The following is an 18646-nucleotide window of genomic DNA, read 5'->3' as shown; positions in this document are numbered from 1 at the left end:
AATATTATAATATGGTAAATTAAATAGATCTCCGTAAACGTGAATTATTATATTACATTCGACGGTTGTACAATATATTATATGCGGTTTTAAATGAAAAGATAAAACAAAAAAAAAAATCACATAATCCTCTACGTCATTACATATTAGGTTAAGAAATTAAAAGTTATCAGTAATTTTTCGAAATTTAAATACTTTGCTAAATAAACGAACAACATCATATTTTATTTTGTCTATATCCAACGTACGATTTTAATATTGTTATGTCTAAATAAACTTTTAATTTAATCTGCTTCGTGTTTTTAGTAAATATTCTAGTAAAAACAAGGTTTATATTTATTTACAAAATAATCCTACACAGACATACTATACTAGTAGATATACAATGTAATATGCAAGTATTGTTACATAAAAACAGTCATCATTCTACTTATAATCTAACTTCCTTCGGGAATATTCTGATAAAGTTCCGAACGATGAGTATATTTTCGCAGCGAACGATGTAGACTAAGTAAATACGGTACAGTAGTATAAAATACTAGTAGTATTATTAGTAATAACTTGGCTATTAATTTATCATTATAGTTTATAAATATGTTTTTTTTTCTCAATCTTCAATAAATATATTTTTTAACAAAAAAATCACAAAATACTTTAAACATTATTCAACCTTATAGTATGCTGAATACAGTGAAACTCTTTATAACGAAACTCTTTACAACAAAAAACTCTATATAACGTAAACATTACATAAGAATGGTTGGTTTATTGCTTTATAACCCATTAGTAAATTCATTCTCTATAACGTATAGTAACTCTCAATAACGAAATAATATTTTATGTTTCATAACACAATTTATCTGTAAATTTATCATAATAGCTAGATCTTACCATAGACGATGATATAATAAATTACCATTGTGCAAAACTATATAATTCTTATAGGTTATTGTGCGAGAGGCAGCACAAGAATCCGGCGGACGAGTGTACGTGTGTATGTGTGTGTTTGCGTACCGACGCGCGACGACGGCCAACAGGCAACCTGTCGTACGTGAATACTTACGACGAATGTCGGTAACCCTGTAGGATGGGAAGAGTGGACTGTATATTAGGTTAGTTCAAATAAATGTAATTAACTACAAGATCGATGTTGAGTGCGAGGTCCCTAAGATGTCAATAACAATGTTTAGCGGTATAGAAAAAGATTAGAACAAATTTATTGATGTTCCACAATTAATAAAATATCTTATAACTAATGTTATTCACAACCCAATTGGCTATATTACATAAATATAAAATATAAATATATGCCGTACCGCACTGGTGACGAAACAGAATAATAATAATAAAAACAAATAATAAACAAAAACATTTATGTACGACCTGATAACAGCTGATGGCACTGATGGCAGGCGTTGGTGATGACGGTGGCTGTTTTTTGCCGTTTTGCCGTTGTCTCGGCACATCGATGGAACAGCAAGCAGTGACCGACCAGACCGCGACACTTTACCGAACATCGGTTGGACAACACGTGTCAACGACCGCGTATGCGTACGGGGGTTTTATACAACAAAAACATTGAATCGCGGACACAAGATTAAAATATTTTAATGCGATTGACTGGATTCCGACGTTAAATATAGTATAATACGACGAAAACAACAATCAATCGTGTTTGCGCTTCGTCGAACAAATGGAAAGCACTTGGTCGCACCGCGAGAATTCGGACGGGCGATGGCACGAAGCGAAAAAGGCAATTTGCTTGGCGCAAAAGCCAGAACAGAATAAAAATAATAGATCGTAGACACGGCACGTGTGCGACACGACGATGAGCGCGAGAGCTCGGATGCGCGTATACTAATGGCGGAATACCGCGATGGCACAACGGTTTTGCGACGAACAACGAAGAAAAATGGACTGGTCCGCTAGACGGACGGCAAAAGACAAAAAACGCGGCGGCGGTGGGCAACAGCGGTCATGGGTTAGACCGCGACAGTACGGTTTCCCTCCGGAGGGACAAAGTTTACACGGAGCGGTGTCTGTTTTACATCGCCAGGGTGGCAAACGTTACGACGCAGGACTTGTCGCCGTACCAAATTAAAATATTAAAAGTGTATTAAACAGTTATTAATAGTAATACCTAAGTATATTTATTTAAAATATATATTGTATAGATTTTCGTAACCCAATGCACTCGGGGTTAGTCACTTTTACATAAAATAGGAAAAGAAATTGTTAAATATAAACATTTTTATTCAAACCTTTTCATATGACTTCTAGTGTCGCCAGAGGTCACGTATTTCACTGCTTTTAGTTAACTTGTTCATAAATGATATAAATTTGCCAATTCGCGAGGTATGTCATTATTAAATGGCAAAGAATTTATTAAATAATGATTTCGTATTATTAAAACCTTCAATATTATTACTAAAAAATAGATAAAGTATTAACAAGTTAGGGTCTCACATTTTTTTCTCATTCTATAATAGTATTGTATGATATTTATATATTTTTTAATTCGATTAGACCAGTTTGAGTGAATTGTGTACCGTCGTTACTTCGGCTAGTCAACAGGTGGAATACATCTTTAACATCAATGTTGACGACACAGACTCTAACTTTACAGGGGTGTGTATATATAATATTATATAGCCATATTAATTGTTCACTATTTCATGATGTTATATCTTTGTGTAAATATGATTTTCAATTTATTCCAAATTTTAATAACAAACCAAGGTATACATAATTAATACAAATAAAAAAAAATCAATTAACTTCAAACAAAAGAGGTTGCCTAAAAGGCTAAAAACATTATAAATTTTGATTATAAATAATGCTGTAAATGTATGAAACAAAAAATTATTTTCAGAAAAAAATTTCCCATATGGGCTAAGACGAGTAGTAAAATACATTTTCATAAATTAAACAATGTATATAAATGAAAAAAAAAAATGAAAAACAAATGATATTTTGAATAAGAATAATAAGAAAACAAGAACAATAAAAAAGGAAACAAAACATCGATAGAACGACACGAAACTAGTCGGGGGCAGAGGGGGGAGGATACGAGATTGCGATTCGGTGCAAAAAAGCAATGTATTACAGGCTACTGGTCGCCACCGCAACGTTTTCCGACCGGCCCACGAACAGACGAGTGTAACGAAATCGTTTGGCTCAGCTCCACGATACGACGACCACTACACGGCAAGACGAGGCCGCGGGAGCGATGATTGACGGCGAGCGGCTGGTGCGCGATGTGAGTGACGATTTGAGCCTGCGGATTCGGCAGGCACCAGATGGACGCGACCTGCGCCGGCTTCGGTTTGCCTCGCGACGAAAAAGAGGGTAAAGGACAGTATCTATTGTTTGAGTTGCATATCGCGGACACTTTGTACGGTAATTATAAATTGGTAAAAATCGATCGATGACTTTTTTACAGTATGTAAATGGTGGTGTTTTTATTTTGCATGTTTTTGCATATTTTGGATAAAATGCATATAATTGCATATATTGAATAAAATGAATATTATTGCGAAAAATGCACGTCCCTCGCCACTGGCCTGTCACGCAATCGTCAGGGTCTGTCAACCGCGGTAGCAGCCGGAGTAACGCGCCGCCGAATCTTGGCAAACTCACAGTTTCCACAGGTATTAATATTGTAAAATGTAAGAAGTCCGATTTTCAAGGGCAAAGTTGGAATATGTTAACATTATCCGGGTATTGTATACAGTTTCAATTCGAGCACTGTATAAGTTAAATATTGAATAATATAAATTATGATGTAAAAATCTTACAGGGTACTTAAAAAATCATAAAAAAATCTAAAATAGACGCTATATAAAAAATTTTCATGACAGTTTAATTAAAACTATTATGATTATTGTATTATACAATTATCATGTACTACCTAAGTATACATACGCAATTGCCGTTGTCTAGTCTAGACACACGTTCCTGGTATTGGACAGGGACGACAGGTGGTGACGGCGATGGGCTCGAGCGTTTATTGTCGCATCGTCTACTGGCTAGTGACAACTATGTCGATCGAGGACAGACGGCGGTGATTACGTGGATGGACGACATATTTAGAATTTGAGCTTCAACGGAAACTGTCGCAAATATTCACGAACAAATTCATCTCGAGCTCAACGAGTTCGAGCACTGCGACAACTGCAGCCACGACCAATGCCGAGGAAGCATTTTCACTGTTCCCGTCGTAACGGCTGCGTCGGGTTCCGTCGTCTTCCACGCTCAACGGGTAAAGATCTATCCGCTTCTCCGTAGTCGACCAGCCGGCTTCAAATCGGAAACCAAATACATTCGCGCCGGAAATACGAGATCATCCGGAATACAGCCGGCGATTGGAACTGCAGCGACTACGATTGCACTGTTCTACGCGCCGCTGTCCAGTACGGATATATTATTGACTATTGGCTCGGTGACCTGTCTCATCGATGTATACCGATTACCGTCTGGATCCTGTTCCTCTTGCGACAGCGTATGTTTATATCCACCGTATATAACTGAATATTATAGGTCACATCGTAGTTGAAATCAGTGACGGTTCGGACAGTTTTTCTACACCGAGTTTGATACCAGTTGATTATAATTATAAGATATGTGATAAATGATGCGTGTACGTGTCTAAACATTTATAAATTTATTATTCGTATACATTTAATTAAAAACAATTATAATCATATTAAAATCATATGTTCGCTATAGACATAATATAAAAAATAAACTATTTATTCAAATTTAGTATTATAGTTTATAATAATAAATGTTAAAAAATAATATGCAGGCTAAATAATTTTTGTTATTAATTTTAACTACTAATCTAATAAACCTATTAAACTTTTTATTTATTATTATTGTTTTTATTTTTTTGGTTTCGTTCACTAATGTACATCAGTTTTTATTTTCTGAAGTAATATTATTCAAAACACAGATCCAGAAATAGTTTTATATACCTACCTCAATGTTACATTATAGTTGAACGTACACTGTAGAAAAATAATTGCGAGTCCATGTTATGGTAAGAACTATAAGAATGTTTATTTTACTTTTATTTAAGTTTTGGTAGGGTCGGATTGACTCTACGAGTAACCGAGTAAATTCGATGAGCCACTACAGTATTGGGGCATTTGTTAAAATTTGAAGAATTGGAGACTAAAAATGTTGGACTCGCTCAGACCATAGTGCATGGTTGTATAAGTTATTGATATTAAAACTCGGAAACTTGATGAACCGAATTAGTCCGATCCGGCCTTGAGTCTTGGTCAATACAGCTAACAGCTAAGCTAAACTAGGTATTTTGTATATTTGTTTATGTTTTATTTATTTGATATAAGGACTTAGGATATAGACTTTTTAAATTATTTTATTATGTATTGTAGTTGTAATGATATAGTATACCATTGATAAGTATTTTATTACTTTACACTTATTTAATACATTTATGGACCATTTACTGACCTTATTATATTATAATAATTTTTATTTAGTTTTCCCGTACGCGTCATCACTCACGCTTACCTCTTATCCACTCATATAACACATTGACTATAGCCGACCGGCGCTACACATCCCTATATCAAACACATTACTCGTTTTCTAAGCTTGTAAAATAGCAAATATCTAATTTTTATTTCTATGTTTCTTTATTAAACTAAATTAAATAGTATTATTAGTACCTACATAGTTTATTTTGTTGTGTAATTTTTTAATTTTTTTAATGCATTCATATGATATTAGCAAAACACCAAGAGATTTATTGTACTTTTTATAAGGCGTATGTTGTACGTTGTACCCAATTATTACCTACAGATCTGTAAAATGACTATTATAAATTATAATAATATATTGTCTATTATCTTGTTCGTCAGTTCTTTTTAAATATTATATATATTTATGAGTATAGGTCTAAAATAGGATCACACAGATTAGCTGACCAGTTTGCGATCCATAAAACATTTATACATCATTTTGTGAGTAATATTTATTTATTTTAGTTGTACTATTATTAATTGCTAATTTTAATAGTTCAGCTCAAATAGCTATTTATCTAATTTAAATATTTACAATAAAATATTATTATATCATAGGATATAGACAGTTATATTTATTATTGATTTATATAGTATAATATTGTATATCTTTTATTATATAATATTAAGTATAATTCTAAAATTAGAAAAGTGTTGAATTTAAATAATAGTAACCGGAGGATGGGAATTATATTTTATGTAACTTGATTACTTTTTTTTCAGGTTACAATTTTTTTCTATAAATTATATTTTACTTACACAAATATATGCGATGTATGCATTGAAATATTTTAACTATTTATAATCCTACACCTTTGGTTATTAATGATTTAAAATTAATGTTATTATTATATCATAATGAAACTGAACTAAAATTACGATGTGACTAATAATTCCTCAGCATTTGCAGCCTTACTTAACACTTTATATGTTAAGGCACGTATTTAAATTCAACACTAGTAAGCTAGAAATGAGAGAATGCCGTGCTACGACAAAACTATAATTATAAATTTAAATTAATTAGCACATTATTAAAAATGTACGATTCGATATTTATTTTTTTATATTTATTAATTTTATTAGTGTGTAAGACGTGTGTTACTATTCTGGCTATATATAACAATTATTACAGACGATCGGCGTTCGCGAGTTCTCGCTTACTATGTGGATTAGGCCTACTGGGGACACCACAATAAAAAAAACGCGCCTCGTGTAGTACCTCATAAAGTTATTAAACAATACGGACGATGTTATATTGTACGCCGTTTAATAATAAAGGTGGTGAGGAAAATTACACAACACTGTTATTATTATCTTAGTACCGTACATACATTTTTTTTATTAAATACCAATTAAATAATAATTATTTATATCAAGAAACGAGAAATATTGAAATTTTATAAAGTATTACAATATAATAGGTAGTTTTGAAAAAAAAAATATTTTTTAACTTGTTATAAAAAGACTCCAAGTAGTTATTATATTAGTCCTTATTTTACAAAGACACTAACAAAAGCGAGTCAAGTTAAATATTGCCAGAAATATTGTATATATATATTAATTAAAACATTGAATTTACACATATTATATATTTTATTAATGTTCTTATTTTTTATTTTGTGTTAAATTGAAACTTCATATTTTATTCATTTACTGAATCATTGGTAACGTATTTGTGTCTTATATTAAATAACAAACCATCACAAGTTCGCTTCCATGTTTAAAATTCGAATATTTAGTTTTTTAGGTGAAAAACGGCAAAAAACTAACAGGTACCGTGGCCGGCCGTAATGTAAATTAAAAATTTCGATTATTTCGTGTTTTCTTCCGCGATAACTGTTTCGGTAACCCGTCTTACGATTCGTGTAATGTTACAGAGTTGAAATATAAATCCTTCCTCGCGAAAACTTGCATAAGAGTATTTTTCAAAAAAGTGGTTCTTACGGTACTTAGGTGGTTTATATTTGGATTTTCCCGATTTTTTTGATATAGAACGAAAGTCCAACGAAGTTTTTAAAATTACCACCGATATCTGTGTATCTATATGACGTGGCAGATTATAGTTAATATGGAATCTAAAATGTCTATGAGGTTCTAAATGTCCAAAGGGATCCAGTTGACGTACGTGGATCTACTTGTATCGGGATCTAGGTGGTACGTAACCATTTTTACCGGTACAACTGTTTTGACTCAGCTCCCGAGGTGGGTCAGAAAAAGTATATCGGAGAACGTTGCAATAGTGCCCGTACTATGGGTACCCACTATATAATATATCTTTCACTAATTTCACATTCTCGCGCGTAACACGTTTCCACCAAAAGTGTATCCTTCCCTTTTCCTCCAATATCCGTTTCCATCAAGTGAGATCCACTTAACCTAACAACGTTTTTCCCAAAACAATTTGTATGTACTACTCTTATATTAAAAACTTTTGGCATGGTACGCAACGGTCGCCGGTACAAAGTACAGGCACCGTAGCGACCGGTCTACGCTTTATCATATTATAATATGATAATTTTATCAACAGTCACCACGGGCTACGACGACACGACACTTTAGAATTTAGATCATATGATCTAAGCACGACACCATCGATTCTCATCCCACGCCGCAAAGGCACAGAGTGGGACGCGAAGACAAGTCGGTCCAGACGAGTACCGGCCGCCGGCCGTCTCACTCATCTCTTGCGTGAACCGTCTTACCGACAACGGTGACAACGTCTCCTAGTCGTAAGACCTCGTAAAGCATAATTGTGTATTCTCTTTTATGTCGTCAACACCTGACATAGTGACATTTGACAACTAGCTATTCTGTACCGTTTTTTATCATCAATAAAAATACATCGTACAAATAGTGAAATTCGTGTTGGTTTTATCCTGACCGGCTCATCGTGGACTCACCGAGCATACCTACCGCCGTAGCCCCGTGTCACTTTGATACAGTAATAAGTTTATTTAACATATATATATACTAGTATATACTAATGCTGGGTTAAAAAAAATGATATATTATGGTATAAATACTTTAGCTATTATGTATATAGTACTTATTATATTTATTTATTTTATTTTACGGGCTTAGCCCTTTGACAAAAGTAAACATATATAAAAATCTTTTATTATATAATATATATAAATATATATGTACTATAATTTATGATAAATGATAATATATAATTACAATCGTATTATTAGTTAAATAAATTATATTTAACTATTTAAGTAATATGTTAGTTTTTTTATATATGTGTTATAAAATCAGTCGCATAATATTATGGTTAGTTTTGTAATGGTTCTTCGATTGTACCATATTTGGAACTACTTAAAGTTTTTGACTTAAGTCTTGGACTTTTCTCATATGGTAATATATTTGTTTCATTAAAGTATTCATAATTATTTGTTCGTTTCATATACAGCCATCTAAACATAAAAACAAAAACTTAACTGTTATAATAACAATTTAATTTGATTATTTAATTATTAAATATTATATAAGTAGTATCTATTAATATTAAAGATCTGTTTACATTTAATATTTAAATCAAATAATGTTGGGACAATTAAATTAAACAATTATTTTTCAATCGTATGTTTTAACAGTATACTACTGTTTACTACAGTTACTACTTATGCAAGTCGAAGAAAATATACTCCGTACATATGTTCATGATGTATAAATAAATAAATAAATCAACTAAAAATGAAACAAAAAATGTAGATATGGTAAAAAAGTAATTTTTAGTAAACAGAACTTTAAAAAATAAAACAAAACCTTTTAAATGTGAACATTTTAACTAATTTAAAATAAAATAATTTTGTTTACAGGAATAAAGGAATAGTCGGGGCGATGAATACGAAAGTGATCAAATAAAAAGCTCCGGGTAGAATATTAATAGTGATTTCATATAAGCCATTGTACATGAGTCCAAACACTAATGAAACCATGATTTCTGCAATGCCAAATACAGCAGCTATTTGACCTTAAATATAAAACAAATACATTGATTATAACTATAATTAAATCTCAAAGTTAAATTTTTAATTTAACAATTTAATAAATATTTATAATTTGGAATTATTTTATAATTTTTGAATTATCTCTTTATAGGAAGTAAACAATAAAATACATGGACATTTATGATTGATATAATAATTATAATTCTGTTATAATCCCATTGTTAGTTAAATATTTTTCCAAATGATAATTGATAATGTTTATAATAATTTTTTTTATAATATAATATGTTATCTAATTAATTATCAAGTTTAATTTTTTTCCATGTTTTAACTTAATAGTTGTGGTGTTAGTAATAGTTCTAAAAAAAAAAACAATACAAATATAAGTGGTTATATTAACATAATCGATTGAAGTGTATCAATAAAGAATATATTTATTTAGTTTTGGGAAGGGGCAATAATAGTGTTATAAGCTCCAATTTAGCTATTATTGGTATAATTGAACTTTAATATTACCTATATATCTCAGCTATTAGTAATTGGTGATTTGGTACCTATTATATTATTGTAAATAGATGTGAAATTATATTTTTAGCGACTAAGTGTTATTTTTGTCTATTAACTATTGGTGTAAAATATTAAAATATTGTAAATGTCAAAATATTTTTTACAAAATAAAAATATATTTATTATAATATAATATTTATATATATATATTTAATGTATTAATAGCATAAGAGAAAACAACTAGTTTTTAAAATTTAAGAAGGATGGATAATTTAAAAATAAGTAAGAGCTAATGCCTACTTATAGAATTGAAGTGATATTATCCCTCCCATATTATTTCCCCATTTCGATCGATGAATATAATAATTAATTTTAAAACGGTTGATCTTACTGAGTTCAGTTTTTGGTACTAGTTTTGTCATCAGTGATTTGGTAGATATAGTTTCTGCACAGGTAAAAATCGTCAACAGTGGTCCTGTTTACAGTTAAGCTTATTAAATAATGAAAATAAAATACTTCTATCAACCAGTATATTTACTTACCTGTACAGAAAAGCGTTACGCTGTAAGCGAAGGTGTAAAACAATGCACCCAGTGTTTGGCTAATTGATGATAACATTCCTATTATTTCATCGGAAATATTCAGTAGTTTACTAAGAAAAAATGAGGTGAATATAAGACCTTAAATAAATTAAATTTGTTAATATCATCAGAAAAAGCCATTCTATTATTATTATTATTAAATAATTGTTGATACAAACCGATAATGTTTATTATTATTTCATACGATGCAAATATGCTGTATTTTACTTCGTTCCAATTAAATTGTACTCGAGTATACAAATAACAAACTGTGTGATAACCTGCACAAGTATATAAACAATTAATTAATAAATATCATATAAATTATAATATAATTAATTATTGTTTAATTGTTCAATTATTATTTGTTAACGGTTTCTAATATAAAGTTACTAACATAATATTATATTAGTAATATAAAGCTATAATTAAAATAATTTTTAAATAGTTGTAGCTTATTTCGAGTCAAATAAGATAATTGACTTCATAGTATAATGTCGTGTGTTATTCGATTCATAGTTATTAAGAATATGACTTAGTTGTCACTTTCACTTCTCTATAAACATGCAATGAAATTAAACACAGATCCCATACCACAACAATAATTAGGAGAAGCACTACAACCCGAATTTCAATTTTTTTTATATATATAATTATTCATTTTAAATCCATTAAACGACGTATTTAGGATTTCTTTAAGGAGGGAGATATGACTAAAATTGTCGATGCCAAACGTCCTAGAATTTTATTACCTATCTACTGATAATAGTTATAAATCAAAAAAAATTATAACTATATAAATATGTATAAGCTAAAAAAAGGAGTTAATGGGTGGAGACTGGAGATATATCTTCTTAATCTCCCCTCGTGTCACTGCAAATATTTATATCATTAACTTTCTAAAATATATATAGAATTATATAACCTAATCTAAGCTAAACCTATACTGTAAATACTATGTAAATATAATTTTAAACTAATAGCTTTAGATGCTTTTGTTATAAAGACCAATAATAAAAATAATTAAATGAAAATTATTAGTTAAAGAAGTTTATTGTTTAACACAGTATGCCAGTGACTTGTTTTTGAAAAAAAAATCAAAAGCAATACAAGAAAATATCTGTTTTATATGCTGAGTAACTATTCACTAAAAATCAATATTATTTATTAATACCCATCATTATTACTATTTATCATAATATAACTTTTGAATAGTTACAAATACGGTTTAATAATTTACATATTAGGTGTAGTTGTATTTTCGTTATTTATTCTATAATCGATATAGTAAACCTGGTTAATTAACTCGATATATTTAAAATGAAAATAAACTCCAATGTAAATCTTAGAACTGTCCTTAGAATCTTAAAATCGACATAAAAGTAATGTGAAATAAAAAAAAATCACAATTTTAAATTTGTGAAATGTTTTTATAAGTAATCTATACTATAGAATAAGATAACAATAATATCTTTGTTTCGTTCATATTCTAAACGATTATTATTTAAACATATTATTTTATCACTTCTCACATGTACTAACCAGCATTTACACCAGCACTTGCCATGAATATAATCAATAAGATTATAATTCTAATTCTTTGTTTGTTCGGACGTTTTTTAAAAGTTGTTTTGAACGATTGGGTTATGTGACTGAAATCTAGAAATTCTGATATGGTCGTCCGATACGATTTGTTTTTATTAACTTCCGTCACTGGAGTCACATCTTTGACAAACAATAATCCATACACCAGTCCAATTATAATCAATGTGGATGAAATAAAATATGCACCGTAGAATCCTAACTTATTATATATTATGCCAGACATTGATGTTCCAATTGCCATAGATACAGCCATAACAGCGTTCAATGCCCCAATTCTGAACGTTCGTTGTTCCAACTAAAAACAAAATATAAATATCAAATAATGTATACGTATAGATTAATAAATAGACAGCTTTTATAAGTTTTTTATACAGCCCTATATTAAGTTTCTATATTTGTTAATGTTTTTTTAAGTTATAATTAGAGTTCGGGACTTGTTGCACTTAAGATTATCAAAAATCATCAAAATATGCTTAAAAATCTTCAGTTAATTTTTTATTTTGTTTTTTAAAACGCATATAGCATATTATAATAATATATGTATACCTAAATATGCTAAAAATTGCTTAAATATGCACTTTCTCTAAAATATGATGAAATATGTAAAAATATGCAAGGTTTCGACATTTTATAAAACAAATTTATAACTCACCTAGAATAATATACGACCACTACAAAGAAACATGCAAATGCAAGAAGTCCCGAACCTTAGGTATAATAAATATAAAATATGTATATATTATATATTATATTAAATATATTTTAATTTTGTTGTAACACAAGTTTTCTATCTTGGTTATATATGTTCTATATATACATCGCCATTCCTTAATAAATTAATAATATTATTCTTTCAATATTTTAAATTGTCAAATTTCAGAAATAGTTTTGCAGAATACTCATCAGAATATCTAATCATTGAACAGAATAGTTTTCATGACTTATATTCAATATAATATATTTTGGCAAGTTATGATAATATTGGTGGGACTTATTGTGAATTTTATACGAATATTGATGCGACCGTTAGGCGGGATATAACAACACTCAATTAGATACTTTTGCTAAATGTTACTTCGATACATCGGTTTCGATCGTTTTGTGCGATCGGCTGCAAGTTCCGGTGCCTATCCCTAAATCAATATTATTAAAATGTACCGACCGAAGTGGCGTCACCGATGTAACTGTAAGCGGTCATGGTCATCAGGGTTTGGCCACCAGTCAAGGCTAGCGGTATGGTTTCGGCGACGCCGGCCGCTTCCATGGGCAGCTGATAGAAGTAATAGACGCACACCAGTTGGCCGGCGTTCCGCGCCAGTTCGCCATACAGCGGCAACAGCATGCACGGCACGCGCTTCCGCGTCCGGTCGCTCCAAGCGCCCACCAACAGCATGAGCACGCACGGCAGCAGGTTTTGCGCGCAAGTCTGCCACAGCATCATGCCGGTCACCAGCTTTTGGACGGCCACCTCTTCGGCCGGTTGTTCGTTCGTGCTCTTCGTCACCAGCGCCTCACACGTCTCGTCGGGCAGCCGGAGGTTCACCCGGCACGCCTTCTGCATGTTCAGGTTGGACACGGTCAGCGTGACCATCGTGAACGCCGTCATGTAGCACGCGACCATTGGCTCGACGGTGACACCGCTCCAGAACCGCCGCCACACCGACATCGTGGCCGCGGTCGACTTGTGGTTCATGTTGGTTAACCGGTACGCCGTTGCGGACTTATAACTGGACGGACGATGATGTGTAATCTGTGCATATAAAAGAAGAAGTGCTGAGGCTGAAGGCTGACTGACTATTAATCAATGGACAGCACAAACTATATACGGCAGCTAAACACTGGTTTTTTTTTTCATGGTCGAAATTAGAATATATTTTGGTGTTATTTAAAAATATTATTCGAAGGTACACTTGAAACCCTATTGACTTGTATTATCATATTTTATACACAGTGGCGGATATAGGATTATTTTTTTTTGGTTGATGGTGGAGGGTGGGGGGGGGTCAAATTTGCTCATATTCATTTTGTAGACACAATATTTTAGTGTTTGATATTATGCCTTCAAATAAAGTGTAACTCAAATTTTTCTAACGTAAAAAATTTAAAAGAATAATTTAATTTTTAATTTACTATTTAATAACTTTAAGTATGACCGCTGTTATCTTCGATTATAGATGTTTTATAAAATTATAATCATTATATAAATTCATATTATTACAACTACAAATATCACCGTTGTTACTATTTTTGTTTAATTAAGTGTACTTTTAATGTATTTATATTTGTATTTACTAGTGTAATTACCAGCGTCCAATGGTATTTATATTTAGTGAATAAATGTATAGATATAAGTACTTACCTTAATAATAAAATACCTAATCTAACCTTACTTATAAAATGATTTGACCCGAACTTGGAATATCTAGTATAGCTAAATAAAATCTGAAATTTATTTTATGGATATCCTTCCTCGCAATGGCATAATATACAGTCTATTTAATTAATATTTTTTATTTATCTACTTGCTATTTTAATTTAAAAACTTTAATTCAATTTAATAACAAACTATAAAGTCATAAAAATAAAAACATTTATATTATAAAAAAATATTATAACTCAATAGCTGATTTAAAACACTTAAGTATATCAGCGCTTATATTTTATTTTTAGTAGGCAAAAAAATACACTCTACACCCCTTCAAATAACGCCCCTTCATATTATTCATTATAATGTAACCACGCATGTAACCTTATAAAAGGTAAAAGTTATAAATTATATTTTACACGAAACATAAGAAGTTCGTATAAAAAATCGTCATATTATTATAGTAAATATAGTAACCTAACCTAACAATAATCAATGTGGTTTCGTCTAATTAATATAAATAAAAAGTAAAAATAACTTTATAAATCATTTTAATAATATTATATATTAGAACAAAATTTAAATGATACCGTTTTTACACAGTTTATATATTTATGCATATTTTATTCTTGTGTAAAGTATTGTTTTGGAATTTATCAGCACATAACTTGTGTAAAATTTCATAAAACAGTTGAAACAAAATTCGTGTACCCTACTTTTATCAATGGGATATAACTCGTGTACGAGAAATTTCATTGGGACACAACTCATTAACTGCAAATAAAACATTTTTTAATAGTTATACTTATAATCTTGTTAATTTTAATTTTTTAAATTTCATATTCTAAAGCAGTATAATTTTTCGGAGTGGCTATTTTGATATATAACAATCTAATTCGGACGAGTAGTTCACATAGGCGGAGTTTGATAAATTTAATTAGTGGGGGGGGACTCAAGTCCCAGATTATTTAATGAAAATAATCGTTGATAACTTCCTATTTAGTTATAAATCATTTTCTTGATGTATTGTAAACATTTGTTTTAAAACAAATAAATACAAATAAAAATAAATCAGCGTTCACGCTAATTATATTTCAATACAAATATATGAACAAATAAACTAAAATGTATTAATTTATTGCATAGTATTGTAATACGGGTATTAGGTACTATAAATACAAAAATATGAAAAATGGTGAGAAAGTGGGTATCGCTCTTTGAATGCAATGACTGGTATCATTTTATACGAAAAACGATTCTGAACGGAGATGATTTGTCAGTCTAGGATAATTAGTAGGATATGTTATATTATAAGCGATATTTAAATTGTAATATATCGTTATTTTACACGATTTCGTAAAAAATTAAATTTCATACGCTCATAAAATTGTTTCTATATTGACGCTAGAATTTTTTTTTACAGTTATTTGAAGAAAAAGTTATGGATCACCTTGTTTTGGGTTTTTTAACCTTAGGTATAAATCATAAAAATTTTATGAATTTTCAACTTCAAAATTCCTTGCAAATTATTATACTTAGTTTGATATTTAAACTATCAATTTGATGATTTTATTCAATAAGGATATATTTATAGTGAATCATATTTTTATTTATGGCGAATGACGTACAATAAAATACCTAATTATTTAATTTAAATTACACAACGATGAGTAGATAATTTTTCTTTGTTAAACATACTCAATGTATAGAATTTCGACAATCTATAAATATGTATAACATGTTGTATAACACTTATAAAGTTAGTTTGACTAACCTTATGAGTTAAAGTTACCTTATTTCAATTGATTATTGCTCCATTTAGATAACATTCGATTTTTGACGACAACGACAGGTTGACAATTACACGTTTCACATAATCTTTAGCGTTGAAATCGAGAAAGATAAGTATAAATATTTGTAATTTATTTATTTTTTGGCGCGAAAATTCTGTAAACGTAAGAAAAAAAAATTGTTAAAAAGTAAAAAGTGTGTAGTCCGTACACAGTAATAAATTCAACTAGATAATATTACACTGTAATAATTATAAAATATATAACTGACAACTAAATGTATGTAAGGAATACTAGAGCTGCATACACGGTGTGCTGTGTTCGTTTTTCCGTTTCAGGTATTAAAATTATTTACTATCAGTGAAACAACCAATTCTCACGATGTATACTGTGCGAACCAAGACACTCTCCCCTTCCATTTCTTCATTTAATACATCGAACGTTTCACGTCATTTACATATGTTTACTCTTAATCTTGTTGAATACAAAAAGAATACTTTTAATTTAATTTATTTATTTAATAGTTTAACAACAGGAAATGTGTGTTATCCTGGTTTAAAAAATAGCAATTCAAAAATTATTGAGATAATATTTGTAAGAAATAACTAAAAAATGTATATATTTAATTATATAAAAAAAAACTATGTAGGTATACAATGTAACCAATATATTGGTTATATTTCCGCATAAAACCACTATTAATAATTGATATTTATTATTTATGCATATTTCTTATCGTGCATCTTTAATCTACATTATACATGTTTTAAAATGTCTTCTTTGTAGTACTTTAAATAATGTAGTGTGGTTCAAATAGGTAGTTACTAGGTAGTGTTATACCATAGTTCACTGATCTTTCTGTTTATTGTGATAAAGCGTTTTTTTTCTATATAAAATAATGTATTTCTGTTAGAAATATTGAGACATAAAACCTAACAGCTATTTAACTGTAATACTATAAATAAAAGTAATTAATATATAATAATGTAAAAAGTAATTTATGTTTGTGTCACTGATTATTGTGATTTATAGGATATCAATGCAGTTTATTCTTTTACTAAGTGCAAAGTAATAGTTCTTTGTTTCATTAATATCTTTCAGTTAATTAGAAAATAATGATGAACTTTAAACAGTAAGTCTATTTAACGACCATTATGTTAAAATTTAATCAAACGATAAATGTACGTAAAAAAATATTATTGAATGTTTGTAAAATTAAACGTAGTCAATATATTATGTGATATTCGTATTACGAAAGAGTTGGCTGCAAACATAGAGGAAGTATGGTTAGGGCTTAGTGCTGTATTTTGCATTTTTCTGTTCTCGGTATACATTTTCTTTGTGTTCTTGCTCCTTGTTCTTATATAGTTTATTATATTTAAAATAATCCAATTTATCTAATTTAAAATGCAACAGTATGCAAGAGTATTACAAAATATTATCTAAAAAAAAAGTTATGTAAATATATTAATACTAAATTGTCCTTCATAAATTGTAGGAGTTTGTAAATGTTATTTGATTCTGGGTTTAGAGCTTCTAGTCACACTAAAAAATTATTAAGTTTTAAAAAAAAGTAATTTCTGGCTGGGATAATTCCTCTGTTAAATACTTCGTTGCCAAGTCCAGGGTGATGAGTTTCTAAATGAATACTACACGTCAACGTCTAGTTCAATGGATGCTATTTAGAGTAGTTAGCAAAACTTTTTTTAAAAAATGTAAAAATAATAAGTACTAATAATTTTCCAATATCTGTTAATCGACACAATAAAATGAATAATACTGGACAGTGGTCATATGAATACTATATGGTATATGGTTAACTCCCTACTGGTCGGCAGAAAAAAATCTATTTCTTTTATTATTTATCGTGTTTCACTATCACGGTTTCTTAGTAATGGTTATATAAATAATCGCTGTTGGTTTTCAAAATTGTTTAGTTATCTTGTAATTAGTAAATTAAATTTAGACCGGGAGGAGATGTTAGAAAATGTTTTGATAGTAGACTTAGAAGTTGTTGAATTCTTCATCACCAACTAGGCACCAAAATAAATCTACAATAATAATTAAAAGGATACGTGATGTGATTGGTGAACCAAATTGAGTAGTATGAAATAACTCCTCAAACTCAACTTATATTTAATTTAAGTAATCAAATATTTCGGGACCAAACTACAGTTTTTTTTCGATTTAACGAATATAATGATATTTTATAACGATAAAAACAATGGTTTTCTAATCATATTTGATAACGTGTTAAACTATTTTACTAGCTCTCAAACATTAATATATA

General features: G+C 29.7%; 1 protein-coding gene across 3 annotated transcripts; it reads right to left on the bottom strand.

Moving 5' to 3' along the window:
• Positions 1–8647: 8647 nt before the first annotated feature.
• On the bottom strand, positions 8648–16698 carry LOC132917127 (lysosomal proton-coupled steroid conjugate and bile acid symporter SLC46A3-like). Of its 3 annotated transcripts, none has more exons than XM_060977709.1 (9): positions 16598–16698; positions 16359–16513; positions 13364–13951; positions 12139–12496; positions 10776–10877; positions 10558–10695; positions 10407–10490; positions 9375–9531; positions 8648–8971 (listed from the first exon to the last, which is right to left on the bottom strand). In XM_060977709.1, the coding sequence occupies exons 3-9, from the start codon at positions 13892–13894 to the stop codon at positions 8830–8832; spliced, it is 1512 nt and encodes a 503-aa protein (XP_060833692.1). In that variant the 5' UTR covers positions 13895–13951; positions 16359–16513; positions 16598–16698; the 3' UTR covers positions 8648–8829. The 3 variants fall into 3 exon arrangements, with proteins under 3 accessions (XP_060833692.1, XP_060833693.1, XP_060833691.1); XM_060977710.1 differs by having other exon boundaries at positions 16628–16643; XM_060977708.1 differs by lacking the exon at positions 16598–16698 and having other exon boundaries at positions 16359–16591.
• Between the last annotated feature and the right edge of the window lie 1948 nt (positions 16699–18646).

This window comes from Rhopalosiphum padi, chromosome 1 (genome assembly GCF_020882245.1).
Source record: "Rhopalosiphum padi isolate XX-2018 chromosome 1, ASM2088224v1, whole genome shotgun sequence".
NCBI classification, from domain to species: Eukaryota; Metazoa; Arthropoda; class Insecta; order Hemiptera; family Aphididae; genus Rhopalosiphum; species Rhopalosiphum padi.
The sequence above is the reverse complement of the archived record's forward strand: the minus strand, read 5'-3'. Positions and strand labels throughout refer to the sequence as shown.